We start from the raw sequence: 20,723 nt of genomic DNA, 5'->3' as shown, positions 1-20,723 counted from the left end.
ACCCGTAATTTAGTAAATATACTCCTAATAACTGTAAAAGACTGGTCTTGTAATATTACAAGCATGGCATAGTAGAGGTGGGGATCCAACATTAACTTGATTTATACCATCATTTAGAAACTGTAGCACAGACTTCTCCATTGAGCTTGTGTGAATTATTAGTGTAGAGGCAGTAAACTATCCATCACAGCTTACATAATTAACACATAATGGTTCAGTTATACAAATACATTCAGTAGGGAACATGTATTCACCCAGACCATGGTAGACAGTAAGCAGGAATTTAATTTGATTGGTTTAATTTGAGCATTATCATTAAGAGTTGTGTTGAAGTTTTCCCAGTTAAGAATATTAGTAGGATATCTATATTATGCACCCGGTAGTGCTATATGTATTTGTATATAATGTCTTTTTTACTTTTATTTCAGTATAACAATGCATGTTCCACTAGAATTGTCTACTTCCATGACAGTATAAAAGAGATTGGTATGTATTTTTCATATGTATGGACAGACAGACTAGTAAGCAGGTGTAAAGTTATTTATTGCTCATAGGAAAAACACCTTTAAAATTAATGTATATTTCCGTACCATTGGTTACAGTACAGTAGAATGTAATTGCATTGATTCTTGACTACTTTTAGCATCTATGAAACTTTTTATAGCACTGACACCAAACATGAGATCACAAAAGTAAGTTCAGAGATAGAAAATATTCTGGCGCTATTCGGCTAATAAGTATATATAATGGTTGTAGAATCACAAAGAGAAGTCAGTCAATAGTAAATTCTAAAGTTGAAAATTACACGGCTCTTCATTTAATAAAGCATAATGCATATCCCAACGACAATTTGATTTCACAAGGATATATGTAAATGTACAGATAAAATACACACAAAACAAATACAAAATCATTTAAGTAAAAATCCTGAAATTCACAGCTATAAATACAGAGGGTGACTACAATAGATTCAAACACAAAATGCGACAATGCTATTTTGTATAATGCCCTTGGCATTTGTCAAATAACAACATTTTTAAATAAATTACAATTGATAAGATAAGTAACCAACTTTGATGGTATCATTGATTAGAACAGGACTGGCCAACCTGTGGCTCTCCAGGTGTGTGAAACTACAAGCCCCAGCATGCTTTGCCAGGCGATAGCCAATTGACTGCTGTCAGGGCATGCTAGGACTTGTAGTTTTGTAGCATCTGGAGAGATACAGGTTGGCCAGGCCTGGATTAGAATACAGTATTAGTAATAAGAAGTCAATAATTAATTGTTGAAGGATTAAATATGTGGACTGACTTTTGCCATTTCCAGTTTAGCCACACATGCGGAGGCCAAACTGGACATTGGTTCAATTATGGATGCCAAATCTGGCCGTACGCCATTGAAGCTAGGAGAATGGATCACAAGGGGACTTCTTTGTGCGGTAGTCAGACACACACAGAACACAGGGTCAAAGAGTAGTTACATTACAATCATAATTACATGCATGACTATAAAACATGATCTCTTTTTGGGCCCAAACACAATGGAATATTGGGACAATTTTCTGACATGTGAATAGCCAACAATAAATATACATGGCCATCTATAAGTCAAAGTGAAAGTTGTATGTATGTCTCCATCTGTTTTACTACTCTGTCCATAATCATCATCAGCTATTTATACAGCCTACTAGTTCCACAGTGCTGTACAGCACTGTGACTCCGGCTTGGTTGGGATCGGCTCAGACTATTAAACAAATCATGTGACCAGACACAGATTGGACATGACGGATAGTATAGTGAGAAAGCACCTACTTGAATGGATGTCCCTCGTCGGTTTTCTGTACAGCCTGTAAAACTGACTTGTAGATTCTGAAGCTGATTGTGGCTGAGAGAGCGGCAAGTGCTAGATAGGCGATGACACTGACCACGCTGAACTGAGTCAGGGAGAAGAGCATGAGAAGGACACTTCCAAACACAATCGCAGTCTGCTTCATATCGCGCCAGTATAACAAGTCAACAGCTGTGGAGGAGGAGCATAAGGGGTTAAAATTCACACACACACACACACACACACACACACACATGACCCATATTAGAACCTATGAAACAAGTTGATGTAGACAATGTTAGGTAATTTACTGGTGTATAAAAGTGTATCTTCTAAAACAACCCCTACAGTTTTCAGATTAATAATTTGTAGTTTTTCATTAAGCATTACATATTTTGACTACCAATTTCCTGGAAAAAATATTTTTAATTATCTTTTAAAATGTATGTCTTACAAAGACCCATAACATACGCGTTAGGATATTGATAATCATAAAATATACATGTGTACAGTGGCTATATAAATGTTGTCTGCTTTTTATTTGTAATTAATTAACATAAATATGTAGAATTATTTTTTCTAAAATAAAGTCACCAATAGGCATTTTGCACATTTTTTGTAACATCATTATGTGGGAATTTTTACCACCGATGACTATAAAACACTTGGTAGTGTTACATTGTTACATTTAAAAACAAAAGCTCTAAACCTATGTTTAATTCCCAAATATAAAACAAACACACGTACAAATAAATATCCTCTGCTTTTGCTACAATGAAACTCCCTAATCAGTTGTCTTCAGAGGTCACATAATTATTTGATTGGAGTCCACCTGTGTACAATTAAAGTTTTTTACTGACTTCAAAGTAAATACACCTGTTTGTGAGAGGTCCACAGTTGCTTAGTGCATTTCCAAAGAAGAGCTTCATAATGAAGATCACAGAACGGTGAAAAAAATCCAAGAGAAAGGTCATTAAACAACAATATTTGGAAGAAACCCCAGAGCACTGTCACCTCTATTATAAAGAAATAGAGACAGCACAACTGTAATTTTGGCTACCACAGGCCATCCTCCAAAAGAAGCAACCATGAGAGATGGCCACCAAGGGGCCAGTGGCAACTCTGATGAAGTAACAGTTATCCATGGCAGACTAGCCTGGGCACTTCACAACTCTGTGCTTTATGGGAGGGTGGTAAAAAGAAAACCACTGATGAAGAAAACTCTCACCTGGAGGTCGCCAGTAAGCATGTGGGATAACCACAAAGCCAAATTGAGGAAGATTCCATGGTCTGAAGAGACTAAGAATTTACTCTGGCCTCAATGTTAAAATGTTTAGTACAAGCCTAACACCGCACATCATCTCAAGAGCACCATGCCTACCAAGTATGGTGGCAGAAGTGTAATGTTACGGGGCTGCTTCTTCGCTTTACGGACTGGAAATCTTTTAAAAACGGAGGGCATGGTTGGAGCAAGATATAGAAAAATCTTGGAGGAAAACCTGCTACAGTCTACAAGAGACCTAGGGCTTGCGCAAAGCTTTATATTCCAGCAGGACAATGGCCACATTGGAGTGGCTTAAATATATAACCATATAATCAATGACCAGGAATGGCCCAACAAAATCCCAGGCCTCAGTCTTATTGAGAATCTGCGGAATCATCTGAACATTGTTGCTTCCTGTCCAAATGGATGGAACTTGAGCAATATTTCAAAAATGAATGGGTGAAAACTGCAGTTTACAGATACACAAAGCTGGTGGCAACTTACCCCAATAGACTGACAGCTGTATTTGTAGGTAAAAGTGCTTCTCACAAGTCTTAAAGCAGTGAGGGTGAATGCCTACATAATCATTTTTTTTACTTTTTTTATTTTCAATTAATTAGAACTTTGTTTGTTACTTGACATTACAGAGTTGATCAGTGGTAACAATTGTGAATAAATCAATTTTGATTCCATGGGGCAGATTCAATTAGCCGCGATGTTCCGAGTAACATTGTGGCTGTGCATTTTTACCGTTTATACTGTAAACCGTGTAACGCTGACTTTTGCTCGTGTCTCTATGGGGCACAAACAAAAGTGAGCGGATATTTCATTAAAACAATTTTGTTGGAAGATAGCATGATCTCACCATATATGTGTTGATTTACTAGATTTTTACTTTTGAATAATACATCTATCAGACATGGGAGTACTCTTGTTTTACTCGGCAAGATAGTTACAAAACATACATTCTTTAAAAAAAAAACTTATTTAAATATCCTTTGTAAAATATGTAGGGCATATTTACAACCACTGCATTTAATCGTACCTTGCAACATTTAGATTTGTGAAATCGGGACAAAACAAACCACGCAACAGATCCACTCACACCCCACCCAGAAACAACCATTTTGGATATCAAACCCTATCCGCTTTGGTGTAAACCACTCCCCCGTCAAAGTCCGTAATTCTGAACAGTTGGTAGGTATGATTTAACCACAAAATTTGCTCTGAGCTACAGTAACTAATCAGCAATTATCTTGCATCTGTTTAGAACAAGTTAGACAATGAAAGTTAATGACTTAATGACTAATTTTACACATAAATGTAATATTAATAAATAAATAGGCCCTTTTGTGTTCTGGCTGCATGTTTAACTGGGAATTGAAAGTCTGGTTTACATTTGTAATTCGTTAGCAAATAGCTTCCATTATATTGGAGAAGAAAAGTAATTCTGCCATGTACGTCACATGCCTCTTGTTCCCACTACACGTGAAACATGTTTAATAAAAGGCAATTTCCACTTGGCAAAGGGAAAACTGTTTTCCTGCAAGGACAAAATGAAATTTTTTATCCGTGGGTGTTTGGTTCCACACATTAGTTACCTACTTAATGTACCTGCTCCTGCAGAAATGACGTCCCTTGCATTCAGATCCATTATCACACTCTGTCTGTGATTTTAACCCACGCTAGATTGGGGAAAATGTATATCATTATTCTCAACTTTCTTTGGGCACAGTTGTTTTTGATTAATGCCCTTACTGTGCATTGTTTTCTATTTTGTTTACGGCTCTACTTAAAGTTGTTGGGTTTTTTTAAACCATAAAACCATGTTTTGTTCACAATGTTTTTAGATTTATTTGCTGAAATGACTTTAGCAACTTTATTTGCTAACTTGCCTGAACAGCACTGTAGATTTTAATATAAAAACATTATGCCTGTTTTATAAAGGTACGTTCCTAACGATTCTGAATGTATCGTACGCAAAATTACTGCGCATACCTAGAACCCGACCATACACCAGTCAATGCAACCATTTCCGTTACACCTTTGTACACAAAGGACACTTACTACAGCCTACGATTTCGGGGAGTGAATGGGGTGGGAAAGGTGCATTTAGCCGTAGTCAATTTACAGTAAGGGAGTGCCAAACTGAAGCACACACAGCCACATCTGAACCAAGCTCTGGCATCTCAAAGTTACTTGTTTTTCTGCCGTATCTCTTGCTCCAGCCACAGGGCTAGTCTAAGTCCTGATTACTAGTGATGACCGTCTCGTATGCATGCTATAATATGTGTTTGCAATCAGAATCAGTAGACATCAAAATTATCTTAATAAATGTATTTCATGGAGGGAATTTTTTTTTAAAAACCTTTCTTTTTAACTGTTTTATCATTAATGCCTTTATTATTAAAAGGTGGCATTAAGTCAATATTTATTTATTTTTTCTGTCCGTTCTTTTGCTAATTTATAATCCACATACGTATTGGACGTATCCTGCAGTGTTCTGTGTAGCAGAGCAGAGCAGACCTACACCCCAAATCATCAGCGCACGTATCTTCAGTTCGGTTCCTTGCTTAATCTCTGTACAGGCTGTGAGCAAGTAAGGTGCTGTGTCTGCCCCTATTATATTTTCGGTTATCTGGAATCTGACCACAACCCCACTTATGCATATATGCCAACTCTCCCGGAATATCTGGGAGACTCCCGAAATCTGGGTCAGTCTCCCAGACTCCCGGGAGAGAGGGCAATTCTCCCGATTCCCGACTGGCTGTGGAAAAGTAAATGAAGGGGGCGGGGCTTATTGGCATCATGGACGCATCGTGGCCCCGCCCCCTAGTTTTATTGGTCAAAAAGGGTGGTGACAGCATTGGGGGCAGGGCTAACGGCACAATTCTTCGAGCCCCGCCCCACACACCCACCTGCCCCCCGGACCTCCCGAGACACAAGCTGCCAATGTTGGCAACTATGCACTTATGTCATACTCCATGTACAATGAGGTCATACACACCACTTGCCACAAGCCCCTAGACATAAGCTACTATATTGTGCGATGAGTATTAAACAATTGGAAATATAATATTCTATTATATATATAATAGAATACAAATACACAGTAATAATAAATTATTGTACATTCATATCTCACTATATTCACAATTCAAAAATGTATTTAATTATTTTAAAATAGGGTTCGTTAAAACATATTTTATACACAGAATATTATAATTGCTTTTCCAATTTGAAATTAACTCACTCAACGCACAAATGGAAATCAGGAAATTATTGCTTAGCAAAAAAAGACTTTTGGGGAAATAAAGTCTTCAACACATAAACACCCATGTTCTGCTGTATAAAAGTCAACAAAATATATATGGGCCTGAGTCATTAAGAAGAACAAAGCATAAAAAAAAGGAGTAACTTTGTATCTGGGCAAAACCATGTTGCATTGGCGGGGGAAGTAAATTTAAAATGTGGGGAGAGATTTATAGTTGGGTAGGGCATGTCCTAGATCAACTTTAAATATCAGTGTAAAAATAAAGCTATCACATATTTGTGTGCTAGATGAAAAAACAGGAAGTATTTAACTTATTTGCAAAATAATAAACTAGTTTGCGCCCCTTGCATTGTAATATGGTTTGTCCCAGAGAACATTTACTCCTTTTTTTTTTGCCTTACTTTCTACAATAACTCAAACCCATATATTTTCAACATCAAGACCTAGTTTACTATTGTCCTATAACTCCTCTTTTTCATACTTTTGGGTTTTATGGTCCACAAAAAATGGTTAGTTAACTAAATGATGCTATTAAAATATTTATCATGGAAGCAACATTGAAACCTGAAGAAATGAATGTCCTTGTATGCAGATGGAAAAAAAGTTATTGTAGACTGCATATATACAGTATGTAATTTCTGACTATTCATCTTTTTGACCTGAATCTCAGTCCCTCTATCCTATCTGTCTTTCTATGTTCTCTAGGCCCACATTGATAAATAGTAAGCTATGTGTTATGTTAAAACATACATGAATACCCCCTCCCCCTCCTCTTAAAAAATATAAACATCACACTCCTGCATATTTCTAAGCGATATTGATTTATTTTACGCTTATCTGGCCAATTAACTGTATGTGCAATCTATTCGCTTCTTTAATTCATACTTGCCAACTCTCCCGGAATGTCCGTGAGACTCCCGGATTCCAGGTGGATCTCCCGGACTCCTGGGAGAGTATGGCAGCCTCCCGCATCTGCCCACTTCCTAGTGAAGTGGGCAGAATTAAATTCAAAATGCCGCTATTCCTTGAGAATCACGGCATTTTCGCCTTGCCCCGCTGTAAAATTACACGTTTGCATCATTACATCACAGGGGAGGGGCCAAAATGACACAATTTTCTGAGCCCCGCCCCCCGCACTCCCATTCCCCCCGGAAGCTCCCGAATGCCGCCTGCCATAAGTTGGCAAGTATGCTTTAATTGCAAATGTATACCATATCTGGTTGGTTTATTGTTCCTGCTGGATTTGTATATTGTCATCTTCTGTGGCCTTCTAGGCTCTGATTTCGCTTGTATATATTGTACGATGGAAATTATAAATAAAGTTCTTAAAAAAACAAATACATACATGAATAATTTTCAAGACACATGCTTGTTTTTCACAGTAGAAAACTTCAGTGACCTTCTTTGGCCATTGAAGTGGTTTAAAGTAAAAAATTAAAACTGTAAGGGCAAGATTAAATTAGATGAAAGTTGCCTCCCATGTTATTGTTCTGCTTGGAATGTACCAAGAGTAATTCATAGTTGCCTACTGTCCGGAAGACTCACACATTTTTGGGAGCTCCCGAACTCCCGGGGGAGCAGGGCAACCTCCTGAATCCCGCCCGCTTGATTGTTGAAGTGGGTGGGGGCGGGGCTAATTGTGTCATCCTGGCCATGCCCCCTGCTATAATAGGCCAAATTAGTATTGTATAGCAGGGGACGGGGTCTAATGACGTGGTTAGCCATGTCCCCAATACACGGCCAACTTTGGTGATCTCCAAAGTTGGCAAGTATGGAGTAATTAAAGTAAAAGAACTGCATTAAAGATCACAACTGAAAATAAGGCTTAATCCACTCATTGTTGCTCCCACTTTCTACAGCTTAAACGAAATATAGGTGTATCACAGTTGCCAACTGTCAGGACCTGACTGGGCTGGGGGGCATCGATCAGCCTTTGGCTTGGTGACTGGGCTACCTACATTTTTTTTCCTTTAAAATGCTCCTAATAGGTTGTTGTGTCTTGCCCCCAAGGCTAAAATTTGCCATCCAGCCCATGCCAACTGTCCCTGCTTTCAAGGGATAGCAGCAGATTTTAAACAATGAGCTGTTGTGTTTTAAGGGTGCCAGGGACATCTGTTATACTAATGCTTCTGTGTTATTTTATCGTGAATTATCTATGATGGTTTGCAGGCAAACCAGCTCTTTTCACAGATAGCATGTACAAGCTGTATGATAACGCTTTGATATATAAAGCTGTTTATAATGCTGATTTGCGGAAAAAAAAAAAGTTATGAGACAAGATAACTCAATCTGTCCAGATCAATTCAACACATCAGACTAAACGTTTTTTTCTGATTTATTGAACTGCCCTGGACAAATTGAGTCATCCTGCGCTGAGGAACATAGTGACTGACTTTTAGATTATTCTGTCTGGCTCATGGCTTCAGGTAATGGCAGCGGGTCCCAGGGAATAGAATAAGAGAGGAAGGAGATAAAAATGGGCTTGTCTAAGACTGAATAAGCCCTTTAATAAAAAAACACAGTATTTAGGTGCATTATTAATATACATACTATATTCATGTATAACAGTGTCACTTGTTTTTTAAAAGGTAGTGTATTCTTGCTAACTTCCAGCAGATATAGTCCAAATCGGTTTCAGATAGTCCAAAGAGGTTCAACATGTTTGGGACAAATATTACATTCAAGCAACCATGTTGGTAGAAATTCATACTTGCCTACTCCTAAATTTTGTGGACCCTTCCAGGATCTTATCCAATCTTCTTGCGATGTGGATAGGGCCAATATGATGTGAATCGTATGATTACGGCCCCACTCCCGGATGACGCAAATTGCTTCTTTGCACAGTCCCTGTAATGACGCAAATCACTTTATCACGCCCCCCCCCCCCCCACACTTGTCCCTCGGACCTCCCCACTAGACCAAAATGTGGGCAACTATGGGAAATGTGGTTATCGGTTGTATCTATCCCAGGGCAGTACAGTGGGACAGAGCCCTAAATTTGGACTGTTGGGAGGTTTGAAATTGTAACAATGTGGCACATCCAATAGTGAGCTAAAATGCGGTGTTACATGGCAAAATCCTGGTAAAACTATTCAGAGAAGCAGCTTGCAATCATGTAAATCATGTTCCCCTATGGGAAAACCTTATACATTTAATGCGAAAACATCCTACAAGAGAAAGGCAATTACAGAATAAATTAAAGTATACAAATACAGTGGCTATAAAAAGGCTTTAATCCCTTTAGCATGTTTTCACATTTTATTTGTTTTGTTTATTTGTTGTTGTTTTTTAATTTGACATGAAATAATATTTTGTGTTGGTGAGTGTTTAGAATTGCTAAATAAATCAATTTTGATTCCATGATGTGAGAAAATAAAACTTGAAAAATACCAAAGGGGATGAATATTTTTTATAGTTTTTGTATATGATAAAAATATTACTTTTTAATCCCCTTCAGAATAATAGAATTAGCCTAAAACAATACAGATTGTTTTTGGTGCTGGCACTATACAAAGAAATTAATAATAATAATAATAATAATAATAAAAATATTTAAAGTGGAAATGGGAATAGGGAGAGAGACCATTTTTTGCTTAGGACTCTGGGTAAGTGATAAGGAGTTATGGTCATGCAAAGCCACGGGGCAGTCACCATCCTCCGCTGAGCATATTTATGCATAGAAGATCAGACACAAATAAGTAAATTATGGGATTAATAAAAGACCCCACATACAGTAAATCTACTTTCATTGCAACAGGAATTCCTGTTAGCCAATTGTTCCAAATAAGAGTTTCCAAAAATCCATAAATCTGACGAGAGGTTTCCATTCCCAGAAGAGAATGAGTCCTCTAGGAAATTAACCACTATGTTTCTGCACTGAAAAAAGTGTCTTGGGGATATGGTTGTCAGCAAATTTACTGACATTTAATAAAACGTTAGTCGAATTTTTGCATGTCTGTAAGAAAAAATAAATATGATAACCTCGAACATAACTAAATGCCATATAGCATTCAGCACATCCACGGTTTTGGGTCTGAAGAGGGTCTGTGGACTCCCTATTCTAGATACTACTTTTCCACTATTTTAAACATTTTAGAAGAACATAAATAATGTGTAAGTAAAAATTGATGGAAGTTAGTACATTTTTCTAAAACTGGCAGTAAAGAACATTTTAAAGAGTTACGTGGCTCTTGCCCACTACACCAGTGGATTACCATGTTAGAGAACAAACTACTATGGAATCTCGTGGTACCTTGGTAGTTTACCATAATAATCCTGTGCTTAGGCTAAGGTGGCACCACAAATCTTTATTTTTAAAGGCTGTCTATTTTCTAACTTTTAGTATAGTATCACTACAACAAACTATTTTAACAGAGCCCCACCTACATCTTTTGTTTACAAGCTTCATGCTGTTTGTCATGGAAGCCACCATTAAGCCCAATACCCCTGCGCTACCTCGCCCCCTACTGCGTCATCCTCAACTTCAGGGAGTTATAACTGCCAGCGTGAATAGACGATGGTTTGAACAAGAGTCAGTGGTTGTCTGTGATAACCAGCCAGAAATATGAAATTCGTCTAGACTGTTACAAGTAACTAGGTGCCTATTGCTACATGCAATTTGAAAAATATAGAAGTTATGTCCTATTAGAAGAATTGTTAGTTAAGATTTTGGACCTATCATCTTCCCCCGTCCCAGAGTCGCCAGCTCCCCTCAAAACTCCCTCACTGTCATCAACACCACAATTCCCTCAGTCACCCCATTTTTCACTCATCTAGTCTCTCTTGCAGTCTCTTAAAGACTACACCTTTGAAATGTTATAAAGAGTGTGCCCCTTTCTTACCCAAGTGCACCCAAAACTCTTATCCATGCTCGTTATCAAATCGACATTTATGGGCCCCAGTCCAAAAAAAAGGGCCAACGTGTATCACCCAATGATGACAAAGTCACACATACACATGGATTTTTAAAAGGGAAGGTGGGCACCCCACAGCTGTAGGCCCCTTAGCAGCTGTACCCCCTGCACCTATAAGTTATTTCCTTGCTTATCATCTCCCGCTTCAACTTCTCCTCCTATCTGGTATTCCCCTCAACCATCTGTCTGTGCTTTAATCCATCCTAAATGCAGCAACAAGGCTGAACTCACAGCTCTACATCTGCTCTATCACTATATGAATCCTTACATTGGCTCCTCATATCCTCCAGCATCCAATTCAAATACTCTCTCACATCCTATTAGATCCACCTCTGTTCTGCATCTTGCGTCCTCTATAAGAACCACCTCTTACTCCCACCTACAAGACTTCTTTCGAAGCGTTACCCAGCCATGGAATTCTCTACCACACCTGATCAGAATGTCGACCATACCTCAATCATGAAACACTCTCTGGAATCCTCTTTACTGCAGCCTAGCCTACTCCCAACTATACCACTCACACTGGTGCAGCCTCACAACTAGCCCAGTCTCCACTTCGAATCACACTCACTCAGGGCAGGTGCATGGGCTGTGGGTGCCCTAAGCACTCCCCCTTCGGGGGCCAACTATCTTGGTACTGTGACATAATAGCAAACTGCCACCCCCAGGCCATTACGTACAAGGGTAAGAAGCTGCCAGCATGTCAGTGTGGGAGTGTGGCCAGATGACAATCAAGAGACTGAATAAATGACATTATCATCATCATCATCATCATCATTTATTTATATAGCGCCACTAATTCCGCAGCGCTGTACAGAGAACTCATTCACATCAGTCCCTGCCCCATTGGAGCTTACAGTCTAAATTCCCTAATATATACACACACTCACACAAAGACAGACAGAGAGGGAGACAGACAGAGACTAGGGTCAAATTTTTTTTTATTTTATTTTTTTTTATTTTTTTTTTGATTGCAGCCAATTAACCTACCAGTATGTTTTTGGAGTGTGGGAGGAAACCGGAGCACCCGGAGGAAACCCACGCAAACACAGGGAGAACATACAAACTCCACACAGATAAGGCCATGGTTGGGAATCGAACTCATGACCCCAGTGCTGTGAGGCAGACGTGCTAACCACTAGGCCACTGTGCTGCCCTATTATGCTGCCCATTATGTTAATGCTGCCCATTATGTTATTAGCACTAAAGAGGAGTGAATAAGAAGAACTTTACATGTTATACCTACAATAGTAGTACACTCTTGAACAAGTGGCTAGATTTATATATAGGTTGTTTTGCTAAATATTAAAATCTTAATGATAGCTAGGCAAAAGTGTGTTCATAAGTACAACTTTATATGTGGGATAGGAATACCACTGTTTTACATTGTATTCTGTAGTTAAGTTACTATTACATTGAGATATTCATATATTGCTTCCATATGTTCCAGCCTTCTCAGGGCAGTTCTACTTTTTACCACTGAGAATCTATACATTAGAAAGTGTATTTTCCAATAATTCAGACTCCAGCTTTACAGTTTATTTACATTTTATAAGAACCTACAATGATTTGATTGTATGTGACACTTAAAAGTAACCAAGGGAAAGTACAGGGTTCCTCATATAGCCTTATATATATGTGACCAGAACTTTGCAGCTGGGTGTTCCATGGTTCCTATAAAATACCCCCTGATAGGCTACTCACAGACAGTTAATTCCAGGCCCTGACATCACATGATAGAATGCTGCCAATTAGGAGCAACCAGAAAACTAGGACGTATTCTTATCACACTCATCTGAATTATGAATAAATCATTTAGCTTGAATTATCTTGCAGTAACGTACCTAGTAAATGATCGCCTCTTTATTTGAGTCACATGTATCAGCCTCTGCATTTTCTATATGTCCCATTTCCCACTGATTCATGATAAAATATTTCCCATAATATTTATATTTTATTCACACAAAATATTTTATTTACATAAAAACATTGTTTTCATGATTGACTTCCTACATAATGATTCAAGAAAGCACTCGGCTATAACCTGTTAAGGAAACCTGAAGAGGCCATTTTGTCATTGAGGATGGGTGTGGCCTGTCATTAATAGGGGTTCATGAAGAAGTATTATCTGATTATTATAGACTGTGTATTACAGACTGGGTCTCCAGCGCAGGATCACAAATATTCAAAAAAAGACCCAAATCTAAAATATTTACAATGCAAATTTCATTGTAGTGCAAATCTATGATTATCGTTATGATATATGTCATATGATATTATATGATTCTTTACATATTACCAGATTGCAGTCATAAGGCCTCAAACGCACATGGGTATTGGTCATCGCGTCTACAGTATACTCAGTGTTAAAATATTGGTAGGAGTGGAGTTCCAGTACATTCTAGAATGGCAGATTAAGCACATAGATAAAACTGACAAACCAAAATATTAGTGAATTTCACATTGTGTGTTGCTTTGTATATTTCATTCAATGCAAAAGGCTGTAGAAACCAGTAGGTGTAGAGAGATACAATAAAATCCAATGGGAGAAAAAATAACTAAAAAAAATATACATCTGAAAATAGTGGAAGGCGGTAAAACATGTAAAATTTATCCTCAAATTGCATCAACCTCTGCTCCGATGTAAGACTGACAGGGCCTGCAAGCCATCTTTTTACCCTGGGTTAGGCCTTAGCAGCAAGGAAAGGGTTAATTGCCTCATCACTACAGAGCTAAGATAGGAAGGAGTTTAGTAACCATGGCTACCAGGACTACAAGTCACCGTACTAAACAAAACAGGCGTAATAAACATATATTGGTTTATAATGACAGAAACGACTGCTCCTCTCCATACAAAAAGATAATTCTATACAAACAGATCTTTAGATATTTTAGGAATGCATACATAATTACATATATCATATGAATGAATTTTTAATGACCTGTTTTGGCAGAAATATAGAGGCACACTGATGAGGCAGTAAATCTAAAAATTGCAGATTGCAAATTGCAGATTTGTGTCATGAATTAGACATTCACTTCCAAGCTCAGCAGAGCCAGGCACCGATTTTCTAGTACAACAAAGGATGCAGGCGAGACGTAATGCTGGAAAATATGGCTGAACAGCAGACAGTGGGGAAGCTTGACAAGCCACACCCAGGTCTCATAATAAGAATCATTTCATTCAATTAAACCCTCAGCTTCACCTAAAATGAACACTATTAGCAAATGGAATCCTATCACATGTGTAACTAAACCCCAAACTAGCATATTATGAGAAATGTATTCATTCAGTCAGCTTGCTGTCATAAAACAATAATGTCTAAAAAATGTCATTGTCACCCTGCGTTACCCTTTTTTAAACATCATGGTGACTGTCTGGTCTAAAATGGGTTTTCTTTGTGTAGCTAGCAGACAGGGATATTATAATGGGTGTGTCCCCCTGGAAAGGAGTCCCTTTAATATAAGCAAAGGGCATTGTGTCTACAAATATATACTGCACAAGCATAGTATTGTCTGATACTAGAATAAAATGTATACATTAATGCAGTAATAGACAGAATATGAAAAGACAAGACAACTGCATGTATGAAACCTCTGTATTTTCTAAGCTTAAGGAGTGACATAATGTCTTATAAAGGGTAAAATGTAAAATGCATTATTGCAATGGCAGAAGACAATAATAAAATGGAAAATGTAATAAAGCAGGAAATAAACAGGTGAATGGAACAAAATGGATGTATATTTGGCTCAGACATGCATTCTCTGTCAGTCTTTGTACCATGCATCACTAACGTTCCTGTGAATATTACCCTGGCATTTCCAGTTGCTCCAGAAACATTCCATCCTGGTTGAGTCGGCGGTGGCCTGCATGGTTGTGGGGCTGGAGAATCACTAGTGCTTTCTTCAGAGGCACAGTATTGTCGTTACAGCATTCCAAAGCATGTATAGGTGAGGGTATCAGAGCTGCTTACATGCACCAGCTACAGACTGATGCTCTAAGCAGAACAGAGAGAAGGGGGAGGGCAGTCTATAGACGCTGCAGTCCTCACTGCAGCAAATCAGCATGGTGATGTGATGTGCCTCGAGGTTGTATCATTACAAAAGGGATGCACAGTTGCCTTTGAACTGAAAAGCATTTGCTTAGGAGCCTTTACGGTATAGAATATCCATGATAGACAGAGGTTTTACATCACAAATATGCCAGTATATATAATTCCATCTGTGTATATGCATAATGCAGACATGATGTAGAGTTCTATCAATTCAGTTTCAGATTTACTAGGTCTGTTTTATTCCATCGCACCCCTGCTTTATTCAATACCTTGGTGGATCTGCTCTCTTCTGTATATACTATGTAGCTCAAAAATATCCCTATATAGAAGTATCATAATGTACAATGCTTGTAGTATAAACAGACTCTGGCTTAAAATAAATTATTTAAGTATAGCAAGATTGTTTGTTATTGCTGTAATAATCTGTATATGTTGCAAATATGCTTTCCAAGTAATACTGTGCAGAAAATTGTATATATGTATCCATCTATGTATATATATATAGTGTGTGTGTATATATATATATATATATATTATATACAGATACATTGTATAATCTACTTGTGCTGTTGGGAGAAAGTATGGATACATTTTTAACTACGTACTATACTATGTCAAACCTACTTTCAATTTAGACATCTCAAATGAAGATTATAAACTGTAACCATAAATATTTGGGAACTGGCCTACTTCATAGCTATAATAGTGAACTTCATGCAGAAATATACATGATTTTTAATTTTTATCTCAATCATTAATTTGCATGTGAAATAATGTACAAAACGATGTACAGTTTATACTGAAAATGTGCACACAATATGAAAATACAAAATTTGTGTAAATATAAAAATAAAGTCCTAATTAAAGAATGAGATCATTTTCAAAGCACCCTGGGGGTCATTAAGAGTTACAAAGGATCTTCCAATGTACAAATATTATACATTTGTAATGTTTAGGGTTGTACCATCAGTGTGTAAAATGATACAATGGAAAAACACAGTGTTACTTATAAGCTTTTACTTAACATGTAATAGACAAGGTGAATACAACATGCAGTTAGTTGATTAAGGGGCATATTTATGAAGCCCTAAACCAAGCTTAGCTTTTCAGAGCTTGATCCCGATGACTAATGCCATCTAAAGATGACATTAGCCATTGAATCCTATGGAGGGAAGCATCGCAGGAAAGGGGTCTTTGGAACCCTCTCTGACAATGTTGCTGCTCTCCCCTGTGTTATTTTTCGGAAATGGCAACTGCACATGTGCTATCCTAGGTCGCACATGTGCAGTAAAGGCTCTGGGTCCGAACCTGGAGTCTTCAGTAGAAAAAAGTCATCGCTGGGACAGCCTCCAATCGGACGCACTGTCCCGACATGACTTTATTAGTAAATTGCCCTGAGGGGGTCATCTGTCATTGTCACGATGACAGATAATACTTTACAGGGCAAAAAGCCCTGTAAATTATTATAAATAAATAGGCACCTAAGAGTTTGAATTTTTCACATCGCTTTGGACTTTAAGGATTGGCCAAGTCTCTAGGTGCTGTCTCGCTGGCAAGCAAACACACTTGGGACTAGATTTACTAAACTGCAGGTTTGAAAAAGTGGAGATGTTGCCTATAGCAACCAATCAGATTCTAGCTGTCATTTTGTGGAAAGCACTAAATAAATGATAACTAGAATCTGATTGGTTGCTATAGGCAACATCTCCACTTTTTCAAACCCGCAATTTAGTAAATATACCCCTTGAACTGAAGAAGCCCCCAATGTGAGGGTTAAAATGCATTGGATTTAATAAACTCTACACAACCCAAACTTTAAACCTTATTACCGACTACACAAAATAAACCTTTTAGCAGACAGTGAGCGCTACAGCAGAGCACCCAGAATATCAACAACTCCCCATTCCTACTTTGGACTATATTATACAGTACAGTGTTCGAAGAGGGGTGGTATGTGCAGGTATGATATGATATACCGGCACTTCTTCTCCCCATTTTGTTTCAAGCTGCTAGCACAGTTGCTGTGCTAGCAGAGCATTTGAGGGTAGGATAAACAAACACTGCTGGCTCAACAGCAGCTAAAGGACCAAGTCACTTGTAGGGTGGTGGGAGGAGATTGGGAAGAGGCGGGGCTTGCATTGAGAGTGTTCACCATGGGTGCACCTGCTGGGCAGTGAAGAGCTTTTGTATTTATCAGTGGGAGGGGGCAGAGCTCCAAAGGAGGAGCATTGTGACAGAGTTATTATTATTATCTTCTATTTATAAGGTGCATCAATGGGTACACAGCGCCATACATGACATATACAGAAAGCAGTGATCCATAACACATAATATGATACATGAAGAAAAAAAATACAAAGACCAAACATACTGAATGAATAAAAATACAGGTAAAACTGTAAAGTAGATCAAACTATATGTGGGACAGTGATTGAGAGTAATCAGCGAGAAGTAGGCTTAAGCTTAAAAAACAGGGCTAGGGTAGCAGGCCAAGAGGTACAGAGGGTGATGGAATAGTAGAAGGAGAACACAAGGAAAGAGAGCCCTGCTCGTGAAAGCTTACATCCTAAAGGAAAGAGGGAGACACAAGTAGGGTGGAACCGACTGGGGGAGTGGGGATGGAAGCTGGGGAAAGGGAGATAGGAGGAAGACTGATAGGCTTCAATAAAGAAATGAGTCTTAAGGGCACATTTGGAGCCTTTGAGAGTAGAGGTTAAGCTGATGGAGCGTGGGAGGATCATTCACAGCTGGGGAGCAGCCCAGGCAAAGTCCTGGAGGCGGGAATGGGAAGATGTGATCAGTGAAGTAGTGAGGCGGCTGTCATTGGTGGTGAGGAGTGTAGGTAGAGATGAGGTTGGAGATGTAAGGGGGAGGAATGATTGAGAGCTTTGAAGGTGAGTGTGAGGAGTTTAAATTAAATTCTGTAGGCTATAGGCAGCACTTCCTTCAGAAGTGCACTCGCGCTGCTGAACGCCTCTGGAGGAAATCTTGCTACCTGGCCGATTTCCTTCACTTTAAATTTATCCTCTCCTCCTACAGTTCCACCCTCTCCTTTGCTAAACAATCCTTCTTTAAGTCCTTCATTTCTTCTCAATCCTCCAATCTCCACCGCCTCTTTGCCACATTCAACTCCCCCCCATCCTGCTCTCCCTCTCTGCCACTCTGCCTCCTTTTTCTCCTCTAAAATTGAGGACTTGACATCTCCTCCTCTCCTCAACCTCCAGCCACCATCATCGTTCCACCTTCCTCCCTACATCGGGTGATGAAGTCCACTCCCTCATTTTTTCCTCTCCCCCTTCTACCTGCCACCTGGAATCCATCCCTTCTCACGTCCTTCGCTCTCTCTCTACCCCACTGCCTGTTCCCACCTTGCAAACCTCTTTAATCTGTCACTCTCCACTGGCATTGTCCCCTCTTCCTTTAAACACGCCTTTATCTCCCATATTCTTAAAAAAAACAATCTTGACTCCACCTCTTTTACTAACTCCCGCCCCATATCACTTCTCCCCTATGGCTCCAACTACTCAAGCGGGTTAAGAATGGGGGGTTTTCCTGGCGCTCTAGTACATCAATGGGTATCAGCAAGTGTGGTGAGTGAACGTTGCTGCGCGGAAGGGTATGGCGGAGAGGCAGCCAAATAGGGGGTGTGGTGGTAGAAGGGCAAGTGGGCAATTATGTTACAAGCGGGGTGACAAATGTAACAATTGTAACAGCAATACAATGCAATACAAACACCAAACACTAAATAATGGTAGACAGCATATACAAGCAAATGGATATCACTGAAGGATGATGGATATGAAGTCTCTACAGCTATGGTTTCAGTCCTGGGCGACTTAGGCTGTGTGGGCAATAATGCCTCCAAGGATGTGGTATGCAGAGGATGTGTCAACAATATACACGCTGCAGTAGTGGTAATGGTGTAGCCAGGCAACAGTTCTGTGCAATGTAGCGATCTTATGCAATTACCTTGATACGGTAGTGGGTGTGCCTCAAACTACCATAGCAGTTGCTGATCCTGGTCTTGTGTGTGGTCTAATCGCGGTCAGCAGCAGTGCGGTGGAAGCGTCTGTCAGGCGCTGGTGTCAGCGTGGGTCAGACAGGTAACTCTGACTTGGCGGGCGGCGTGCGTGCTGGCGCTGGGTGTTCGCGGTCCGTCTGCTGGATCCCGATGGGCGCGTACCGCACGTGTGCGGAAGGAGTCGCTCAAGAGAAGAGAACTCACATAGTGAAGTGCTGACAGGTTTATTCAAATATGAATCACATGCACTTAAATATAGGTACAGGAAATTCAGCAAGGAATAACACGCAATGGGGTGATCTGTTCGTTACCTCCGACGCGTTTCGTCCAGTGTAAGGACTTTCTCAAGGAGTGGGTGTAATGGGGAATACATGGTTTATGTATACCAGGGTAATGTTTGATTGGTGCGTGAACAAGGAAGTGGTTGGGTGAGTGTGCGGGGAAAGTTGGATGACGGAAGGGTGGACGTTGGGCGGGGAATATGATTGATGGGTGAGACGGGGAGATGAAAGATAGATTAGAGTATCATCAGCACAGAGGTGATACTGGAGGCCAAAGGAGCGGATGAATAAGTCAAGGGAGGAGGTGAAGAGTGAGAAGAGCAGGGGGCCAATAAAGGAACCCTGGGAACTCCAACAGGTAAGAGAAGAGGGGAGTCATGATGTGGAGTCATGTGTAGAGACTGAAAAGGAGCAGTTGGTGAGGTAGATGGAAAACAAAGAGAGGACAGTGTTACAGAGGCCTAGAGAATTTAGAGTTTGCAAAAGGAGGGAGTGGTCAACAGTATTAAAGACATCAGAGAGGTTGAGAAGGAAAAGAAGGGAGAAGTGTCCTTTGGATTTAGTGAAGAGAAGGTCATTAGTGACCTTAGTAAGGGCAGTTTCTGTGCAGTGGAGGGGGCAAAAACTGGATTGGAGTAGGTCAAGTAGTGAGAGACAGGAGAGAAAGGAGGTGAGACGGATGTAGACAACCTGTCTGAGAAGTATGGAGGTAAAAGGAAGGAGGGAAATAGGGCGGTAATTAGAGAGAGAGACATGGTTTCTAGAGTATGTAGGAGACAACAGCATATTTACAGAAGGAGGGTATGATTCCAGAGGAAAGGGTTAGGTTGAGGAGATGGGCAAAGTGGGAGCAGACCTCAAGAGAGAGGGTGCATATGATGTCATGACATCTTGACTCAATTTTGGAGGCGAAGTGAGGGCATTGATGGTGGCAAAAAAGCAATGAAGTTGGAGGATTGGGAGGAAATGAGAACCTTAAAGATATATCGTTTAGAGAGTGATAGGGCAGGACTGTAATAATCACTTATGAACTTGAAGTTGTGGAAGTCAGCATGAGTGTGTGACTTTCTCCAGATTTGTTCTGCACT

The 20,723-nt window shown here is 39.6% G+C and overlaps 1 protein-coding gene across 2 annotated transcripts in view; it reads right to left on the bottom strand.

The window, feature by feature from the left end:
* Nucleotides 1-20,723, bottom strand: part of RTN1 (reticulon 1) — a 161,637-nt gene that overhangs the window by 6,431 nt on the left and 134,483 nt on the right. The window contains exons 1-2 of one of the 2 annotated variants that reach the window (XM_075192433.1): nucleotides 15,091-15,328; nucleotides 1,812-2,019 (exon numbers count right to left, since the gene is read on the bottom strand). In XM_075192433.1, coding sequence (XP_075048534.1) covers nucleotides 1,812-2,019; nucleotides 15,091-15,151 — 269 coding nt within the window. In that variant the 5' untranslated portion in view covers nucleotides 15,152-15,328. Of the gene's footprint in view, nucleotides 1-1,811; nucleotides 2,020-15,090; nucleotides 15,329-20,723 lie in introns of those variants that run through there. The other variant, XM_075192432.1, reaches the window with a different exon arrangement.

Source organism: Mixophyes fleayi, chromosome 12 (genome assembly GCF_038048845.1).
Source record: "Mixophyes fleayi isolate aMixFle1 chromosome 12, aMixFle1.hap1, whole genome shotgun sequence".
NCBI classification, from domain to species: domain Eukaryota; kingdom Metazoa; phylum Chordata; class Amphibia; order Anura; family Limnodynastidae; genus Mixophyes; species Mixophyes fleayi.
The sequence above is the reverse complement of the archived record's forward strand: the minus strand, read 5'-3'. Positions and strand labels throughout refer to the sequence as shown.